At 45.9% G+C, this 18898-nt stretch overlaps 1 protein-coding gene and 1 pseudogene across 1 annotated transcript in view; one reads left to right on the plus strand and one right to left on the minus strand.

Moving 5' to 3' along the window:
- Positions 1–434: 434 nt before the first annotated feature.
- Positions 435–18898, minus strand: part of LOC137217831 (anosmin-1) — a 190442-nt gene continuing 171978 nt past the window's right edge. Inside the window, exons 10-14 of the mRNA XM_067724790.1 lie at positions 9352–9446; positions 7928–8099; positions 6966–7186; positions 5741–5882; positions 435–4598 (exon numbers count right to left, since the gene is read on the minus strand). Of these exons, the coding sequence (XP_067580891.1) occupies positions 4540–4598; positions 5741–5882; positions 6966–7186; positions 7928–8099; positions 9352–9446 (689 nt within the window). The 3' untranslated portion in view covers positions 435–4539. The remainder of the gene's footprint in view (positions 4599–5740; positions 5883–6965; positions 7187–7927; positions 8100–9351; positions 9447–18898) is intronic.
- On the plus strand, positions 14986–15076 carry LOC137217926 (U5 spliceosomal RNA; annotated as a pseudogene).

Genomic DNA, 18898 nt, shown 5'->3' on the forward strand with positions numbered 1-18898 from the left:
ACCTCTCTAGACGCTGCATGGGGAGTGGAGACCGCAGCCGTCAGTGGCCTTTGGTGTTGAAAACACCGGAGTGTGGGTGAAAGCTTATCTGCACTGCACATACCTAGCCTTTCATGGGTGCATCCTGGGGGCGGGGAGCGATGTAAACTTGTAGACTATTGATAGGAAGTATCACCAATCCAACAGGAGTCAGGGTTGTAAACGTGGTGAAAGAACTCTGAAGCCTGACCGTCCAAGGCCAGGACGCCTTCTTCAGGATGACGTGCTGCCCTGTTGCACTTACCGGACCTCCAATTCCCTCCATGCTGACAGGAGAGTGAGGCTTTCTGAATCTCTCTGGGGTCGTAGGAAACTTGTTAATTTTTCTTTCTAAATGGAAAGAGAATGTGTGTGCGTGTGCGTGTGTGTTCAGGAAAGGAGTCTAGTCCACTGCGCGGGTTTAAAAATCCTTTATTATGGAATCAGTATGTACAAACTCTAACATGAAAATCATGAGTCACGGGGTATCAGCCTATTTACAGTGCTTTTTTGTTTTTTACAAGTTTTTTTTTTACAAGATTACTTCTCCCTAAATAACATAATAGACACACACAGAAATCAAACATTTTTTATTACATACATAAATAAATATTGACTTTAAATGACCTCTCTAAGGGACATGATTTCTACAGGCCATTTGGATGAGAAGGTAGCCGTTGTGTTATCTGCACACTATAATTAAGTCGAGAAAAAGTCGTAACAGCTTTACATACAGACCTCTGTTGATCACCCTGTGAATGGTATAACTTGCTAAAATGTTCAGTAGAGGTAAGCAGCTCAGTCTGGCCATGCAAAACCGTAGATAAGAGTCGCCATCTTTATGCATTTATATTTTAAATGAATCTTAAAGTACATGCAACAGATGTTTAGCCTTTGTGTTCTGGTCACGAGTCAAAGTTTGCGTAACAAGATTGAGATATTTGCAATCGTAGGAATGAGTAAGCTTGAGGAACTCCACAGCACACGGTGTAAGAAAGGGCATTAAGTAGATAAGCCGTTATCACAAATGACACTGACCGATTCGTAGGACAAAATGAATATTTGTACTCACGTGATACAGACACAAGTCCGAATTCAGCCTTTTAATCGGATTTTTCAGTGTTGATAAAAGATACAATCAAGGGCTTTGTAGTCCAGTGTAATCACTTCTCAGCCATTCCTACCCCTGCGAATTACTGGGTTCCTCATACAGAGCAAATTCTCATCTGTTCAGTAAACATTACGAAGCAGTGATTCTCAGCTGGGGGTGACCTTACCCCCCAGAGGGCGCGGGCCATGACTAGAGAGCTTGTGGCTGTCACCCCCTGGGGGAGGTGCTCGTGACAACTGCTGGGTGGAGACCTGCGTTGAGCGCCCAGGGGGTGGCCCCTCGAACAGGGAAACGTGCAGCCCCAAATCTCAACAGCGCTGCGGTGGAGAAACCCTGCTCTATAGATGGGGTATAGGTTCTTTCAGCTTTCTAGGACATAGATCTGTTTTTCAACTTTGAATTTTGTTTAGTAAACATTTCAGAAAATTACCTGTCATAAATATATCATATTAAAACACTAGATGACGTGAAGGGCACACATTCGTTTATAAAAATTGCTCCATAGAGGCCACTTAGAATAAGGGGTAGCACAGATAAATCCATGACTGAGGACTGAATGTTCTAAGTAAAAAGAGCGCGTGTAGCCTCGATATACATGGAATTAGCCACCTGTCTTTGATGACATCATGTTTGACGAGCTCAGTTTTTTAAAGAGTAAATACTATCAGTTAATATACTTTTTCTCACGTGAGAGAAATGCATCTAATTTCCATAAAACGTATCAGCGAGTCAGCCACTAAAACTGTGTTTTAAAATAAGAAACAGATCTTTTTAGCCCTTTATTAGGGCACTCAAATGTTAAAAATTCAGAAAGTAGTAATTATATTTTTGTTCATTTGACTATTATTGAAGATTACTGAAATTCGTAAAAGAAACTCAGGTTTCTCTCATTGCCTAATTAATAGAATTTTCTTCCAATAACACTAATAAAATTTAAATTATTGAATATTATAGCAGAATGAAATGCTCGTAAGAGCTGCTTCAGATTATTTTAAGCGAGGTGTAAGCTACAGAACCTTTATCTGAACTGAAAATATATTTGCTCAATGTCTCTTACCCAGACAAAAGAAACATAATTAAATTTTATAAAATTAAGCTTATTTAATAATTTAATAATATCGTGTATCTATGTATATACGCCTGCATTTTAAACTATACAACAGTACAGAAACTTGCTGGCACGAATACTTGGTGGATTTCTTCATGACAAATTAAGGTAAAAGATAACCTTGTAGCCAATCACATGAAGTTTTCATTTTTGAAGTTTTAAGAATTTGAAATTCAGAGGCTGGGAATGGCACTAGAATAGATCATAGTTTCGGAGAAGGTCTCTGTGTGTGCTCAAGCTCAAGGGCGTTTGAAAGGAAGGCTGTTCCTGTTCTCTCCATTCAAAATTTGGAACTCTTGGAACCAGGTGACTTCAGGACAGCCTGTGGTAAAGTCCATCCCAGGCCACGTTAGGAGCTGCAGAAAAACAGCCGGAAGCGCCGTGAACTTCCGTTCTGAGATTTCCCACGGAGCCGCGTGTCCAAAGTTGCAGAACACTGTCTGCCTTATCGACTTTTAAACAATTTTAATGCACGGGAAGCAGTTTTCAGTATCCTCTTTCAGGGATCCATGCCTACAGACTGTGTTCCCTAAGGCTAGGCATCGATTTGGTAACAGAGTCTGTCTGCGTTCTGCATGGCTTCCGCTCTTAGAGTGGGAAGCCTCACAAAAGCCAACACGTTCTCTCTCCTCTTCACCCCACCAGGAGCAGTCAGGGCGCCCGCAGGCTCTCAGGAAATGTAACAAAACGACCAGTTCCAAGTCCCACCGTGTAAACCCAAGGAAAGTGTACTGAAAATTTCCTTGTTTTACTTGTGTAGGTCATGAAACGAGGAGGCCTAGCCTTTAAAATGTTCAGTTTTTTAAGTTGCTCTTTTCTCATAGTGTCAATACTGACGGGGAAAATAGATGACCCTAATGATCTGTAGGAGAACTGTGTCTTTATCCACCATTGCTGAGCTGGAAAAACAGTTTCTTCAGAGATGCGTCCTCAAGGTGTACGTGTGTGTACGTGTGAGTCTATGAGTGTGTGTATGTGTGCTTGCGCCTATGTGTATATGTATACACACGGAAGCACACAGATGCACATACATACGTGCCTGTTTCAAAACGTACATATGGGTATTCCCTCGAGGAAAAAACTATATTAAACTAAACATTTCTGGTTTAAGGCTGCCGCGACATACCCTGCATACTGTATACTGACAACGTGTTTGACTTGCGTTCATGCTCTGAGGGCTTAGCGTGGAACCTGGGAAATTTTTCAAATAAGGTATAATAATACATCTGTAGGAGTAAAGGAAGGTTAGTCAAAGGCAAGTAGCTGTCCTTCTCCACCAACCAAAGCCCTTCCGCCTTTTCTACATTACGGACAGTATTCTACCACGTCAAGAGCTTGCTTTCGTTAAGAAAAGGCAAATCTCAGTGAAGATTTGAAAATATTCAATCGTTGGGATTCTTTCATTTCAAGCAAGAGGTTTTGCAAAGTCTTAGGTACATGAAAGCTGCAAAGCAAAGCACGTCAGCAGCCGTTTCCCACATTAAGGAAAAGCATAAATAGCGTATCAGGGAAATCTCTCACAGTACAGGATGAAATGTTAAAAAGCATCCCCAGAAAAGACTTTTAGTTTCTCCAAGGCAGACTCTGGATAGCAGCGTAAGGCACTGACTCCTTTCTGCTGTGGATGTCTTCCCTAAACCCTCATTGACAGGCTGCGCTCTTCTTTGCCTTTGTAGGAAATGAAGCTTAGGTGCTGGAAGTGGGAACATTTTAAGTCTAAATTAATTGGCATATTTCAGGTCACAAGTTTTCAGCTAAAAAATCACGTGATTGATAAAAAATCATCTTAAGAAGTATTTGAATAAATAGGGCCAAAAAACCGTATAGTCTTCAGTCGATTTTGCAAACCAAACCAATAATTTAATTTTAAAATGTTTATTGAGTACCGTGACGCTTACTATGTGTACGCTTAGCATGCTTATTACGTGTATAAACTGTGTATTTGTTACGCCGGTGTCTCTTGAGAATTTGCCGCTCTAAATTCAGGGAAGTCTCAGGTCTGCAGTAATTCACTTGAGATCATAGCTAAACCATGTATGGAAACAGATTTTGCAGTGAAACAGGCCTGGCCTTCGTGTTCTCTCCATGCTCACAGGAAACTGTGTCCACGTCCACCGTCTCACCACTTGTCCCTGGTGTCCAGGCGCGTCCGAGACAGACAGAAGCGTTTAGTGCAGTAAAGTTAGATGGGGCGGGAGGTCCTATGGGAAAGGCCTGGTGCCCCCGTAAGCGGGCGCGGCCGGTCCTCGAAGCTCTGCGAGCTTACACGCTCGCTCGGGGTTCAGACATCTCCGGGAACAGGTCAGTATCTTTCTGGAGGAGGCCTGTAATGGTGTGAGTGACGGTGTTTCAGGTGGGGTCCTAGGGAGACAGAACAGACACATCAGTCGGTCGTGGTGCTTTCCCCGGCTGGCTGAACGGACAGTAGGAACGCGCTGACTGCGGTGAACGCCTTGGCCCCGGGCCCGCGCTCCCTCCCGTCCAGGTCCCTCCTCTCCCGGCTCTGAACGTGCAGAGAGACAGACATTCACTCTCCCTCTCTTCTCTCTGCCTTCCCCCCGCGCTTTGGTTCCCTCCCTAACGCTAAACAATCACCAGAGAAAGAAGACAAGCCCCTTTCTTTAGGCTCACAATTATATAAGCCAGAATCCTTCGCATTTCCTCAAGAAAGTTGAAAACTTAACCCCTGCTCTCACTACACAGAATGTCAGTGGAGGCACATGGGGACCACATTCACCCTCATAAGCGTAAGGGGCCATCGAGCTCTTCCACGTGATGGTTTTTTCCTTTAAATTCCAAGTGCAGAAAGCTATTGGGGGGCAAATTTGATCCATCATTTTTTAAAAAACAAGTAAAACTAGAACGACTTCTCAGTTTTCTTAACACATAAACTTAAAAAGCCATGTCAAAGGTTTAAGCTAGAAAAGCAAGGTGCGTAATTTAAAAACCAACAAGAGGCTCACTGTTTTGAAACAATACATGACAATTATTTTTAACGTAGCAGTAAGTCAAGTAGATTGATTTGGGTCATGTTATGAAGAAAATTCATGTAATAGATTATAGTAACAACATACGTAATAAGAAAAGCTCCGTAGCCAAATACTATTTGCTATTTTGTCATATTTGAACATCTTAGTTTAAAAAACAAAAATTCAGATTGATATGAGATGATAGATTTTTTTCCCTCCCATGTGTATCTTGGTTAAAAGACAAGGAGAAAGCACGCATCATGTAGGGAAAAAAATGGAAGTATGGAAAAGGAAGTAACAGAAAGGAAGGCAGGGAGGGAGGGGGGAGGAAGGAGGGAGCAGGGCCAGGAAACGTGTAAGGTGGGCTGCGGGCAGCAGGCGTGGCCGCCAGGAAAAGCACATACAAAGGCCTGGAAGAAGTTCAGGTTCAGAGAATTCCCTATCCGTAGGAATCTGCAGTGATCTGTTGATTTTCGTTTTTTCAGCAAGACTTTCTCTGTGTCCCCAAAGCTGGCGGGGGCCCCCGGCACTCACTGTGCACAGCCGAGGGTGGGAGGTCGGGGGTCCGGAAGGTCCTGATGGTGGCGGGTCCCTCCCCGCCCGCGGTCAGCACCTGCACCTCCAGACGGTAGAGGGTGGCCGGCCGCAGACCTGGCACCGTGAGCACGGAGCGATCCTGAGGGGGGACAGGAGAGGACGCGCCCGTTAGGCACCTCTTGACCACAAAGCCACACGACGGACTCTCATTCTCTGCCCATTTCCTCCCGCCCGCACGCCCGCGATCACCGTGTAAACGCAGGTGCAGTTGCTTTGACACCCCAGTGTGGTCGGTCGAACGTCTGTCCCTGTTTGCTAGAGTCCTGCCCTGCCGGGCAGCCTCGGCAGTGAGAGCCCAGCTCTTGGCAGCCGGGGCCAGTCTCAGGGCTCACCCCTGGGACCGCATTTTGTATTCCTCAACCCAAGACTTTCCCATGGTTTAAAGTTTTCATCTGCACATCTTGTGGTGGGAATTCTTCATAATCCACATTTCCGTAAGCGAGCCAACTGTGTTCCTTAAGATGCAGTATCTATCTATCTATCTGTCAATGCCCATAGCCAACAGTGTTTATTTTTATGCCAACACATTTTTCTCAAAACTCAATAAAACCTAATATATGCACACATAGAAAAATTACTTTCCAATTCCATGGAATTTTTCCTTCCAGGATTTCAGGGTTTTTTTGTTTGCTTTTTCTTTTTCTTTTTGGAGCAGGAGTTGGATATTCTAAGGGCATTTTTAGAGCTGGTAGAAGCCTGTACATGGGTTTTTTTTTCAAGCCAAGGAATTAGTGGCCTGGAAGACAGGCCAACTCATTACGGGCTCTGGCCAGATTTGAAGTGGGGAAACCGAGAGAAAGAAGAAGGTTCTCTTAGCCATTTTTCCCCAAATTTAACCCTTCAAATAGGGCTTGTCCACTTGGGCCAGAAGGACACAGGCTTCACAAAGGAGAATAAAGTGGTTACACCGCGGGCATCCCGTGTCGACAGGAGACGTGGGTTGAAGAGGGGCTCCAGTAATCACAGTTCATCTAGACGACTGTTCACGGCAACAGTTGTGTGGTGTCTTTCAGTACCTGCGAAATAATACGCTCGGGAGAAGACAACGCACACACGCAGCTCAACAACTGGCCCCAGCGTGATGGGACGTGGGCGCCGACAGTGAGTAAGCCCCCTGCGGGGCGGGTACCGGCCCGAGGGCCCGGGAGGGAGGGGCACCCACCGCCGGGAGGATCTGGGACTGCAGGATGAGGCTGTTGGGAAGGCCATTCTGCCTGCTCTCGGTCGTGACCTCGGCCCACGTCACATGGAAGCCAGTCACGGGCCGCTGGACGGTGGCCTTGCTCAGCTGCCAGGAGAAGCGCCCCGTGACGTTCGTGTCCTGGACCACAAAGGAGGCCGACAGGTTCTCGGGTTTGGCTTGCACTTTGGAATGAACGTGACCTGGAGCAGCGGGAAGAGGAAGGCCGGGTCAAGGGAGGGAGAGCGCGAGAGGGGCCCTAGGCGGCAGGTACGTCCCGTGGGGTTCGGCCGGCCGCCTCGGGAGCGCGGGGTCAGAGAGTCGCCCCGGCGAGCTGTGCAGAGGCAGCCTCAGCCCTGCCCCTTCGTGCCACGTGCTTCTGCTCCCTTGGGCACTACGTGGAGAGTCCTGCTTTGGGGGTGGAAGACAGAGGAAGAATGTTGGGATCTGGCGGGACCTGGCCACTTAGAGAACAGGAGAGACTGCAGTGAGACGGGTGAATATTCAAGGTACTACAAGAGTCGTCGGAAGTTACTAGAAGGCGCCCAGGGGTCTGCGTCTGAGAATAGCTGCCCCCGTTTTAGGAGAGGCTTGGGAAGGTAAAGACGGGGCGTTGGGAAAGCGTGTCGAGGTGACGCCCACGGCAGAGGGCCGGGGTAAAAGTGAGATCATTTCCATAAAGTGCGCCAAAGCAGAAGCAGTACACAGACCCTCGGCTTCACTTCTAAAGGGCTGACACGCCGGCAAAGGCTGTCCGCCAGAGCTGCTGCAATGAGGATGTAATGCGTGCCTTCACACGTATGTCACCTCCCAACCGGGCCGGCACGCTGCCTTTTAGAAAGGGGGTACTTTGGGTTTGTACGCTCTTGTGAAATGCGGTCTGGAAATGTGTACAGAGTTGCCGACATCACAGCCGCAACCTTGGACGTTCGCGTGAACCGTACCTGCGTCGCGGGGGCAGCTGACGTGCTTGTGGCTTTTGCCCTTCAGAGCAGAGCACGGTGGGGTCGTAAAGAAAACGGTTTCTGCTTTCAGGCGGCCCTTTGGCCGTGTGGGTTGGACGGTCACCTTGTATTTGCAGGAAAATGCCAGATCTTGAAGAATCATGTAATTTTCCTAGAGAGAGAGAGAGAATACGCTAACGGTAAATCTCACGAGGGTACGAAATGGGCAGGAGAGGAAATCCTGCCTCCACCAAGGCTGTCTCCCTACATATGGGACGTGTGCACCACGGCTTCCATAAAAATTGCAAAGGAGACAGGGGCCCTGCTTTCATTTATTACAACTGTGAGAGGCTCCCATGGGGTGGGACACAGGCTCCAGAACCCGACAGGACGGCAGCGCTTCCACGTCAAAGCAGCCGGCTTGCAGCCCTCACGAGCAGCCTTGGGGAGCTGGCAGCAGCGGGGCGAGGTGGGAGGCCGCGCGGTGGGTAACGCTGTAGACAGACACCTAAGTTGTCAATACAAAAAAAGCCAACTCGGGCTTCTCTGAGACATAGGCGTGCTTTAGCTGCGAGTGCTTCCTTACGGAAAGGAAGACATTCTCGAGCTGTGTATTGCCTCCCCTGCTGGGAGGGCTGTGATTGCCGCCGGCCGGAACTTTGCGATGAAACAGGATTACGAAAACCAGACTCAGCTGCGGGCGGAGAGGCTGAGGGTATAACCTTACGCTATCGGGAGAGCTGACACTGACGGGCCTAACGAGCTTGTGCGAGGATTCTTCGCCTTTGGGTGTTGGGTGTGCGTGCCCATTCTAGGGTGTGCGTGCCCTTTGGGTGTTGGGTGTGCGTGCCCATTCTAGGGTATAGTTGTCAGGGCTTCGTGTACATGCACGAGAGCTGCAGCAGGAGCATCTCTGGGACCCTTAAAGGCAGAACATCACAGGACGGGCCGTATCCTTCATTACCTGGACGAGTTGGTGGAAGTTAGGGATGCAGCAAAGGAGATGCTGAATGATAGTGTCGTATAGAAATTCCCTGGGGGAAATGAGGCCTTTTAGGTCATTGTGCCCAGTCAAAATCCAGAAAACAATTCAGAGCTTTCGTGCCATTAAGATGAGACGCCCAGAGGCTGGCAGCGTTTCCCCTGTGTCCTGGGAGCTCCCCGCAAGCTGTGTCCTGAATGTCTGCATCTCAGGGCCCGCCCTGTGCTGACCGATGACGTGTGAGGTGGTGAAGGGCCGAGAGATGAGTGAACAGGTGACCCTGTGTCTCCCGCTCCCACCTGGTCATGGGTCCCTTAGGGAGCCCCGTGAGGATGAGTTACCCACTGGACACACGGCCTGCACCTCTCTCTGTCCAGCTTTGTCCCCCGATCAGGTGAGTCTAGAAGCCGTTCAGAATCCGGCATTTCGGCCACCTCCTCACCTGGGTCACGCCCGAGGATGCCTCCGCCCCGGCGGATTCGTTGTGGGCACAGACTTCCGGAAACCACTGCACATGATACCGAGTGACTCCGGGATCTGTAAGGTCAACACCAATCAGCAAAAGAGAACAGTCTGCAAGTCACAGTGCACGCAGCCCCAAGTCCTGAAAGCACGACAGACCAGGAAGGAAGGACAGAGTCCTGCAGGTGATCCAGAATTGCGTACACCAGCCAGAGGAGGTGGGTCTCCCAAAATTCTGACTAGAGTCAGGGGGAAAAGGTAATAAGCCATCAAAGGAAAAGGGAATTGCAATACGAGAACCACACAGAAAAAAATAATTAGAAAAGTCATAGCAAAACGACTCCACAGAGGTCTTGAGAATAACCTCGCCACGGTGTCCACAGTCATAAATCCCCCAACGAAGGGTAGCACTCAGCAGCCGTTCTCCTATTTCCTAGGCTCTAAGAGAGACTCGTCTCAAGTCTCTGAATCCTACATTTTTCTGACGAGGCTGATGGAGAGGCTGTCAAGCCCAGGCAGGAACAAAAGCCTTTCCCTCAACTCGAAGACCTGGCCCTTCAGAGGTGCTCCATCTCGAGCCTTGCTGTGACAGGGCCCCCTCATCAGAGGATACAGGGTGAACAGCCTCCCGGTGCCTTAACAGTAAGTGCATCCTTGCAGTGAGTGTGTGCGATCGCTACGGAAACGAGGCCTGCTCTCAAAGCCAGCCCAGCATACGGGCTCCTTAATCGTTTCCACTTCCAGCTGGAGCAGCGCGTTTTCTGCACGTGTCTTTACTTTGGCCGACCGAGTGGAAAAAAAGACACCGTGATGAGAAGCCGGTCACTGAGTGTGGGAAAGGAGGTCCGGGCCATCCTGGGCTTAATAATCACCCCAGTGTGTCCCCGGGTGTGAAAGGCACCGCTTCCCTGGGTGATTAGCATCTCGTCCGAATGCTCACGCCAAGTGTTTGATGGAGGTTTTCCGAGGGGAAAACTCTTGGATGAAATCGGGTGGTTCTGGTGGGAACTTGCTCTGAGCACTTTGGAACGAGAAAAGAACTTTCAATCTGAGAAAATAAACAGCAAGTGGGCACCAATGGTGTTTAGCTAAAAGGGGAACCCTCTGACTAGAGGTTTTTAACTCTTTACATGGCAGACATCAGGGGCTTTTTTTTTTTTTTTTTTTTTTTTTTTTGCTGTACGCGGGCCTCTCACTATTGTGGCCTCTCCCGTCGCGGAGCACAGGCTCCAGAAGCGCAGGCTCAGGGGCCATGGCTCACGGGCCCAGCCGCTCCGCGGCACGTGGGATCTTCCCGGACCGGGGCACGAACCCGTGTCCCCTGCATCGGCAGGCGGACTCTCAACCACTGCGCCACCAGGGAAGCCCAGGGGCTTTTTTTTAAGAAAAGAATTGCACGTTATACATTAAGGCTGAAGTCAGTCATTGAGTGAATTCAAATCCTTTCTTTCAACAAGTGGTGCTGCTCTAGGCATCGCAGTGAAATAACATCCCAGGAGCAGCTGCTCTCACGCCTCTTAACTCCTAAGGGGGCTGGACAAGTAATAAAGTACATGAGTCAGGTCTCAGGTCGGAGGGAGATGAGCCTACAGCTGAACACGGAGGGCGAGAGAGGTACAGCGTCCCGACGGAGGGTTGCGACTGTCACTGAAACGCTGGCGCAGCTCACAGAGGAGCTGACCTCGCAGGGGAACCTGGAAGGAGGTTGGCACTGGGCCTGCTCGGTGTGGATAACGGGGCAGGGCACCGTCCCACACAACTGTCTGCCACAACGAAAGCTTCTGTATGTGGTGACCCCTCGTCACCACATTGCTGCTGCAGCTGAGGAATCAAATTCTTAAGTCACTGAAATCAATTTAAAATTCAGCGGCTCCACGGGGCTCGTGGCTCCCACATCGGACGGAGTAGCAAGTTCCAAAGTCGGGCACACGGCAGGGCTGACATTCCCTGGTCCGGAGCAGCCGGGGCTGGACTCCAGTTTGCTGCACTCCAGTGCTAGGACGTGTGATTGATACCCGTGGCTCCAGGTCTCCTAAGAACCCCACACACATCTGACAGCATAACTGTGTTTCCATAAGAGGACGCGCCGAGCGACACGTCGGAGCCCTCAGCTCTCAGCTCCGCCCTGCCCGAGTCCACGCCTACTCTGGATCTGCCACCTCCGTGAAGAATTTCACCCAAGCCCAAGGCTTTCCAAGACGGCTCTGCGTTTCTACCGCCACCTGAGCTGTTCCCTGGAGGAGCTGGTGTTCCCAGCTTCCTGTCCCATGTAGATGCTTTTCAAACTCAGCGCTTCTAAAACCACACCCTTGATCCCTGCCCTCAATTGCCCTTGCGTTCAGCTTGCCTCTTATTTAATCACGCCTTTTTGTTTTCTGGATCTGTGACATCTTGCAGCCTTGCAGACCCTGCCGGGACCGCCCTCGCAGGGTGGCCGCTGCCCCGTGCAGACCAGCTGACCCAGAGCCCCTCCCCAGCACCTCCTCTGTGGGGCCCTCACACTCTGGGCCACCACCCTCGTCACCCCAGGGTCAGGTAGGTGGGGACAGCCCCTGAGCCAGAGCCAATCCTGACTAGCCAATCCTGAGACCATCTTGCCTTTCCTACTCGCCAGAGGAAAGGCTTCTGAGCACAGTTTCCTGCTTCCTGACCGACCCTGGTGCCTCCCCACGTGGCCCGAGTGGTGGGAGGGTCCACCTCCTGGGAGCCGTGAGTAACAAACTACCTTCTCAGTGGCCGTTGTCTCTGTTGCCTTCACCAGACCCGAATAAAACCCACTCCTTTAAGACATGATTAAAATGAACAGGCTGTCTTTTAAGCAGTCCTTCATGGCACTTTTTCAGACACATACACAGCAGTCCACACTCTTCCAAGCTTAATCAAAAACTGGCATGCGTTTCTCATGCAGGTCTACACAATCGGTTCTCGTTATTCACACAAGTGAGGGTTTAGAAAATCACTGTGAATGCAGAATTAGCAAAGCCGGGATGGCTGTTTCTTGGAGAAATACAGTGTTAGTTTCCCCGTGAGCTTCTGGTCACCACATTTTTGCCAGCCAGTCAATACATAATCTTATTTTATGTGTGTTTTTCTTTTTTAAAAACTTATTTAATAAAGTCATAATTAACTGTAATATTTCTTTACTTAAAAAACTCTAGTTGAAATTATTTTCATGATCCTGGGTAGCAGGACAGTAAACTTCTTTTGCTTTCAGCCTCACAATAACGCCTCCACTGTACTTTTTTTTTAATCCATCACCATCTCAAAAACGACAAATTTAGACACTTCTTTTACCTTTTCGGAACTTCATCACACACTACCAAGGTGACTAGCACCTCCCAGGCAGCCTCATGCATCAATCAGCAAAGGCAGCACTCCACCACTATGCTCGGCGCCACTTTAACCAGGACAAATCTCCAACAAAAAGCAAGGAAATGCAACACAACAGACCAGAAACCCACGGCGCTAGACAGACCGGGCAGAGGATGTGTCGCCAGCGTGAGAGTGGAAACGAGAGGGCGGCGTCCCCTCAGCTTCAGGTGGGAACGTGTACGTGGGACGACTCAAGCCCATAGCCACTCCCTGCACGAGCACCCCCACAAAGGACCACACAAGCGCCCCCCGGGACTGGTTAGGGGTTACAAATAAACCTTAGTGACCACACGAGTCTTCAAATACACACTCTGTGAGCATCCACTGTGTCTCCTTTCATTTTAAAATCAGTAGCATAAGGTAGCGTTTTTTTTTTTTTTTTTTGCGGTACGCGGGCCTCTCACTGTTGGGGCCCCTCCCGTTGCGGAGCACAGGCTCCGGACGCGCAGGCTCAGCGGCCATGGCTCACGGGCCCAGCCGCTCCGCGGCATGTGGGATCTTCCCGGACCGGGGCACGAACCCGCGTCCCCTGCATCGGCAGGCGGACTCTCAACCACTGCGCCACCAGGGAAGCCCCCTCCCTCTTCCTAAACCCCTTGCCCGCCTCGGCTTCTGTCTCAAATCTCCCCGTGTTCTCCAGCTCCTCTGGGCACTCACTTGCACCGTCCTCTGCTGCATCGCCCCTCTTTGTGCTGAAACTGGAGTTCCTTCACGCCGCCCCTGGTCCCGCTTCTCTCTAGGGGACCCCACCCTCCTTTAAGGACTTGTTCTGAAAGTCTGCGTCATTCTGGTCCAAGTGCTACGTTACAACTGTACGGTGTTTTACCATAATAGTTGCTTCCAGACACCTGCTTGCAGTGACTTTGCTTAGTTGTAAGCAATACTGTTAGCTTGTTTCCATATACATATTCCGGCGAATTACTAGTAAATAAGCAAGCAAGTAACAAAGAAGCCAGGGAGAAAAGTGCTTCTGACTCATCCTTATTGTGAATAAACAGAGACTAAAAAAATAATAGAAAAGATCAAAGAAACTAAAAAGCTGGTTCTTTGAAAAGATAAACAAAGTTGATAAACCTTTAGCCAGGCTCATCAAGAAGAAAAAGGGAGAAGGCTCAAATCAATAAAATTAGAAATGAAAAAGGAGAAGTTATAACCAACACCAGAGAAATAGAATCCTAAGAGACTACTACAAGCAACTATCTGCCAATAAAACAGACAACCTAGAAGAAATGGACAAACTCTTAGAGAGGTACAATCTCCCGAGACTGAACCAGGAAGAAATAGGAAATATGAACAGACCAATTACCAGTACTGAAATTGAAACTGTGATTAAAAAACTCCCAACGACCAGAGTCCAGGACCAGATGGCTTCACAGGCAAATTCTGTCAAACATTTAGAGAAGAGTTAATACCTGTGCTTCTGAAACCGTTCCAAAAAACTACAGAGGAAGGAACAGATCCGAATTAATTCTGTGAGGCCACCATCACCCTGATACCAAAACCGGCCAAAGATACCACAAAAAAAGAAAATTATAGGCCAGTACCTTTGATGAACATAGATGCAAAAATCCTCAACAAAATACGAGCGAACCAAATCCAACAGTATATTAAATGGATCATACACCATGATCAAGTGGGATTTATCCCAGGGATGCAAGGATTTTTCAATATCCTCAAATCAATCAGTGTGATACACCATATTAACAAACTGAAGAGTAAAAACCATATGATCATCTCAATAGATGCAGAAAAAGCTTTTGATAAAATTCAACATCAATTCCTGATGAAAACTCTCCAGAAAGTGGGCATAGAGGGAACCTACCTCAACATAATGAAGACCATATATGACAAAACCACAGCTAACATCATACTCAACGGTGAAAAGCTGAAAGCATTTCCTCCAAGGTCAGGAACAGGACAAGGATGGCCACTCTTGCCACTTTTATTCAACATAGTTTTGGAAGTCCTAGCAACGACAATCAGAGAAGAAAGGGAATCCAGATTGGAAAGGAAGATGTAAAACTGTCACTGCTTGCATATGACATGATACCATACATAAAAAAAGCCCTTAAGATACTACCAGAATACTACTAGAGCTCATCGGTGAGTTCAGTAAAGTTGCAGGATACAAACAATATACAGAAATCTGTTGCATTTCTACACACTACAACAAACTATCAGAAAGAGAAATTAAGGAAACAATCCCATTTACCACTGCATCAAAAAGAATAAAATACCATTCATACTCTGGTTTCTCTTCAGATCATATAAATCTTTTGCCTTTTACTAAAGATTTCTTGGAGAGGGGGAAAGAAAAATAAGAATAAGATACCTAGGAATAAACCTACCTGAAGAGGCAAAAGACCTGTACTCCAAAAGCTATAGGATGCTGATGAAAGAAACTGAAGCTGACAGAGATGGACAGTTATATCATATTGTTGGACTGGAATAATCAATATTGTTATAATAACCATACTACCCAAGGCAATCTACAGATTCAATGCAATCCCTATCAAATTACCAATGGAATTTTTCAAAGAACTAGACCAAAACATTTTAAAATGTCTGTGAAACACAAAAGACCTCAAAATAGCCACAACAATCTTGAGAAAGAAGAACAGAGCTGGAGAAGTCACAGCTCCCTGACTTCAGATTATACTACAAAGCTACAGTAAATACTAAGGTACTGGCAGAAAAACAGAAATATAGATCAATGGAACAGGATAGAAAGTCCAGAAATAAACCCACACGCTTATGGTCAATTAATCTATGACAAAGGAGGCAAGAATATACACTGGAGAAAAGACAGCCTCTTCAATAAGTGGTGCTGGGAAAACTGAGCGGCTACATGTAAAAGAAGGAAATTAGAACATTCTCTAACACGATACACAAAAATAAACTCAAAATGGCTTAAAGACTAAAATATAAGTCATGACACCATAAAACTCCTAGGATAGAGTATTGGCAAAATATTCCCTTACATAAATCGTACAAACGTTTTCTTACGTCAGTCTCCCAAGGCAATAGAAATAAAAGCAAAAATAAACAAATGGGACCTATTCAAAATTACAAGCTTTTGCACAGAAAGGAAACCATAAACAAAATAAAAAGATACCCTATGCAATGGGAGAAAATATTTGCAAATGATGCAATCAACAAGGTTTTAATTTCCAAAATATACAAACAGCTCGTAGAGTTTAATAACAAGAAAACAATCCAATCCAAAAATGGGCAGAAGACCTAAATAGACATTTCTCCAAAGAAGACATACAGATGGTCAATAGGCACATGAAAAGATGCTCATTATCGCTAATTATTAGAGAAACGCAAATCAAAACTACAGTGACGTACCACCTCACACCAGTCAGAATGGCGATCATTAAAAAGTCTACAAATAATAAATGCTGGAGAGGATGTGAAGAAAAGTGAATCCTCCTACACTGTTGGTGGGAATGTAAACTGGTGCAGCCACTATGGAGAACAGTATGGAGTTTCCTCAAAAAACTAAAAATAGCACTACCATATGATCCAGCAATCCCAGTCCTGGGCATATATCCAGACAAAACTATAATTTAAAAAGATACATGCACCCCTGTGTTCGTAGCAGCACTACTTACACTAGCCAAGACATGACAGCAACCTAAGTGTCCATCAACAGATGAATGGATAAAGAAGATGTGGTACAAATAAACAATGGAATATTACTCAGCCATAAAAAAGAATGAAGTAATGCCATTTGCAGCAACATGGATGGACCTAGAGATTGTCATACTAAGTGAAGTAGGTCAGACAGAGAAAGACAAATATCATGATGTCACTTATATGTGAATGTAAAAAAAATTATAAAAATAAAATTACTTACAAAAAGAAACAGACTCCCAGACTTAGAAAAGAAACTTATGATTACCAGAGGGCAAAGGGGGTGGGGGAGGGATAAATTAGGAGTTTGGGATTAGCAGATACAAATGACTATATATAAAGTAGATAAACAACAACGTCCTACTGTATGGCACAGGGAACTATATTCAATATATTCTAATAACCTATAATGGAAAAGGATGTGAAAAAGAATAGACATACATATATGTAATACTGAATCACTTTGCTGTATACCTGAAACTAACACAACATTGTAAATCAACTAATACTTCAATAAAAAGTTCTTTTTTTGGGGGGAAAAAAGAGGGAAAGAAAAATGAAAGGACATTGATGCCCTACACTAGCTGCTTACAACAATAACCAAATCTGGGTAAAAGGTAGAGAAAGATGAAACAGTATAACTCCTAGGAGATAAGGAGAGTATCTTTGTGACCCTGGCATAAGCAAAGATTTCTTAAACAAAGAGCGGTAAGCCTCAAGGAAACAAAATGATGAACTGATAATCTCTAAAAGTAAGAACTATTAAGAATGTGAAAAAAATAAAAGTAGAAAATACTAAGATGAAACCAGCAGATGACTCATATACTCCACCTATAAAGGACTCTTGCAGGACAGGCTGGCTAAACAGTTGAAAAGTGCTTTGAAAAACAGGAGCTCCATTGCCAGTTAACTTATGAAAAGGTGTTCAACGCCTGGATGACCAGAAGAATGCACATTCAAACGGCACTGAGCCATCACGTCACACGTACCAGAAAGGCTCAACTGAGAAAGACAGAACATGCCTCATGGGGGAAAGCATGTGGGGCAGTGGGGACCATCTTACCCTCCTGGTGGGAATGTGCATTGGTCCAGCCACTTTGGAAATTCTCAGCATCTTCTAAATGTCATCATCCTTATGACCTAAGAATCCCACCCTCTGTGGGGGAATAGGTACACATGTACATCAACAGACATGTATTCATAGGCTCTTCACAGCAGGGCCATTCTGAATAGCCCATCCCTGGAACAAACCAAATCTCCATCAACTGCTGTACCAGGGATGACTATGCAGTGATATAAATGGATGAATCACGGCTTCCTGCAACAGGATGGACGGGTTTCCCACATGCAGTGTTCACTGTGAGAAGACTGATGCAAACTGTATGATTCCATCTGTATACATTCAAATACACGTAAAACAAATCTTCAATTTTAGAAGTCAGGAAATGGTGGTTACTATTCTGTGCTTAAGCTGTTTGCACCTCCCGTGTGTGTACATTTTCATTTCCTTACATGAGATGTGTACATTTTCAGTATTACATTAATATGTTGTTTTATTAATACGTCACATGGACATACAATTCTAATTTGAAATTGATAAATACAGTCATCCTTTGGTACCCACTGGAAAGTGGGGATTGGATCCACACCCTGGATACCAAATTCCAGGCTGCTCGAGTCCCACAGTTAGCCCTTCGTATCTGGGGGTTCTGCACACTTGGATTCAACCAACTGCCAATCTTAAACATTGCACAAAATCCACAGTTGGTTGAATTCGCAGATACAGAACCCACTGATGTGGAGGGCGTGACTGTACAACAGATCAAATAACCCACTGATGTGGAGGGCTTGACTGTACAATAGATCAAATAAATTTTATAATTTAATATTAACTTAAAACTATCATTAAATGTCATAATATGGATATATTAGCATATAATTTTATAATTAATATTCAATAAATAAAATTTAAATTAACATATGATAGTAATAAAACATTAACATGATTGGTAATGTTATTTTAGCTAGAGAATGAATTTCAGCAGCTTGGAAGAAAATTCTGGAACAAGAAGAGCTCCAACACCAATATCCCCAATGGCTCGTGAGCCGATACTCTGAGTAAAATAGCATTTCAGAAAAATAAGAATTTTAAAAACTGAATTCTTGAAACAATCTATTGTTTTTTGCTTAAAATAGAGTTTATGTCTTAAAATGCACAGAAGTGATAAATATAAAAACGTATGTCAAGTAACTCTAAAAATACTATTCTAAGAGTACAGAAAACAAGGAAACCAAAGGAATTTATCCCAAAGATAAAGAGAAAAAAGAATCTATTCTAAGGGTGACTGTTCATTGCAGTATTGACTATAAGACGGAAATTCTGAAGGCAGCTAAATGTGTGGCGATAGTGGAACCATTATGGCACAATATCTATCAAGGCAGCCATTTAAAAATGTTATTAAAAACACCAGCAATACAGGATGCAAATTAGTATTTTATGAAAATGTGCTTTACAA

This window comes from Pseudorca crassidens, chromosome Y, assembly GCF_039906515.1.
Source record: "Pseudorca crassidens isolate mPseCra1 chromosome Y, mPseCra1.hap1, whole genome shotgun sequence".
Taxonomy (NCBI): Eukaryota; Metazoa; Chordata; class Mammalia; order Artiodactyla; family Delphinidae; genus Pseudorca; species Pseudorca crassidens.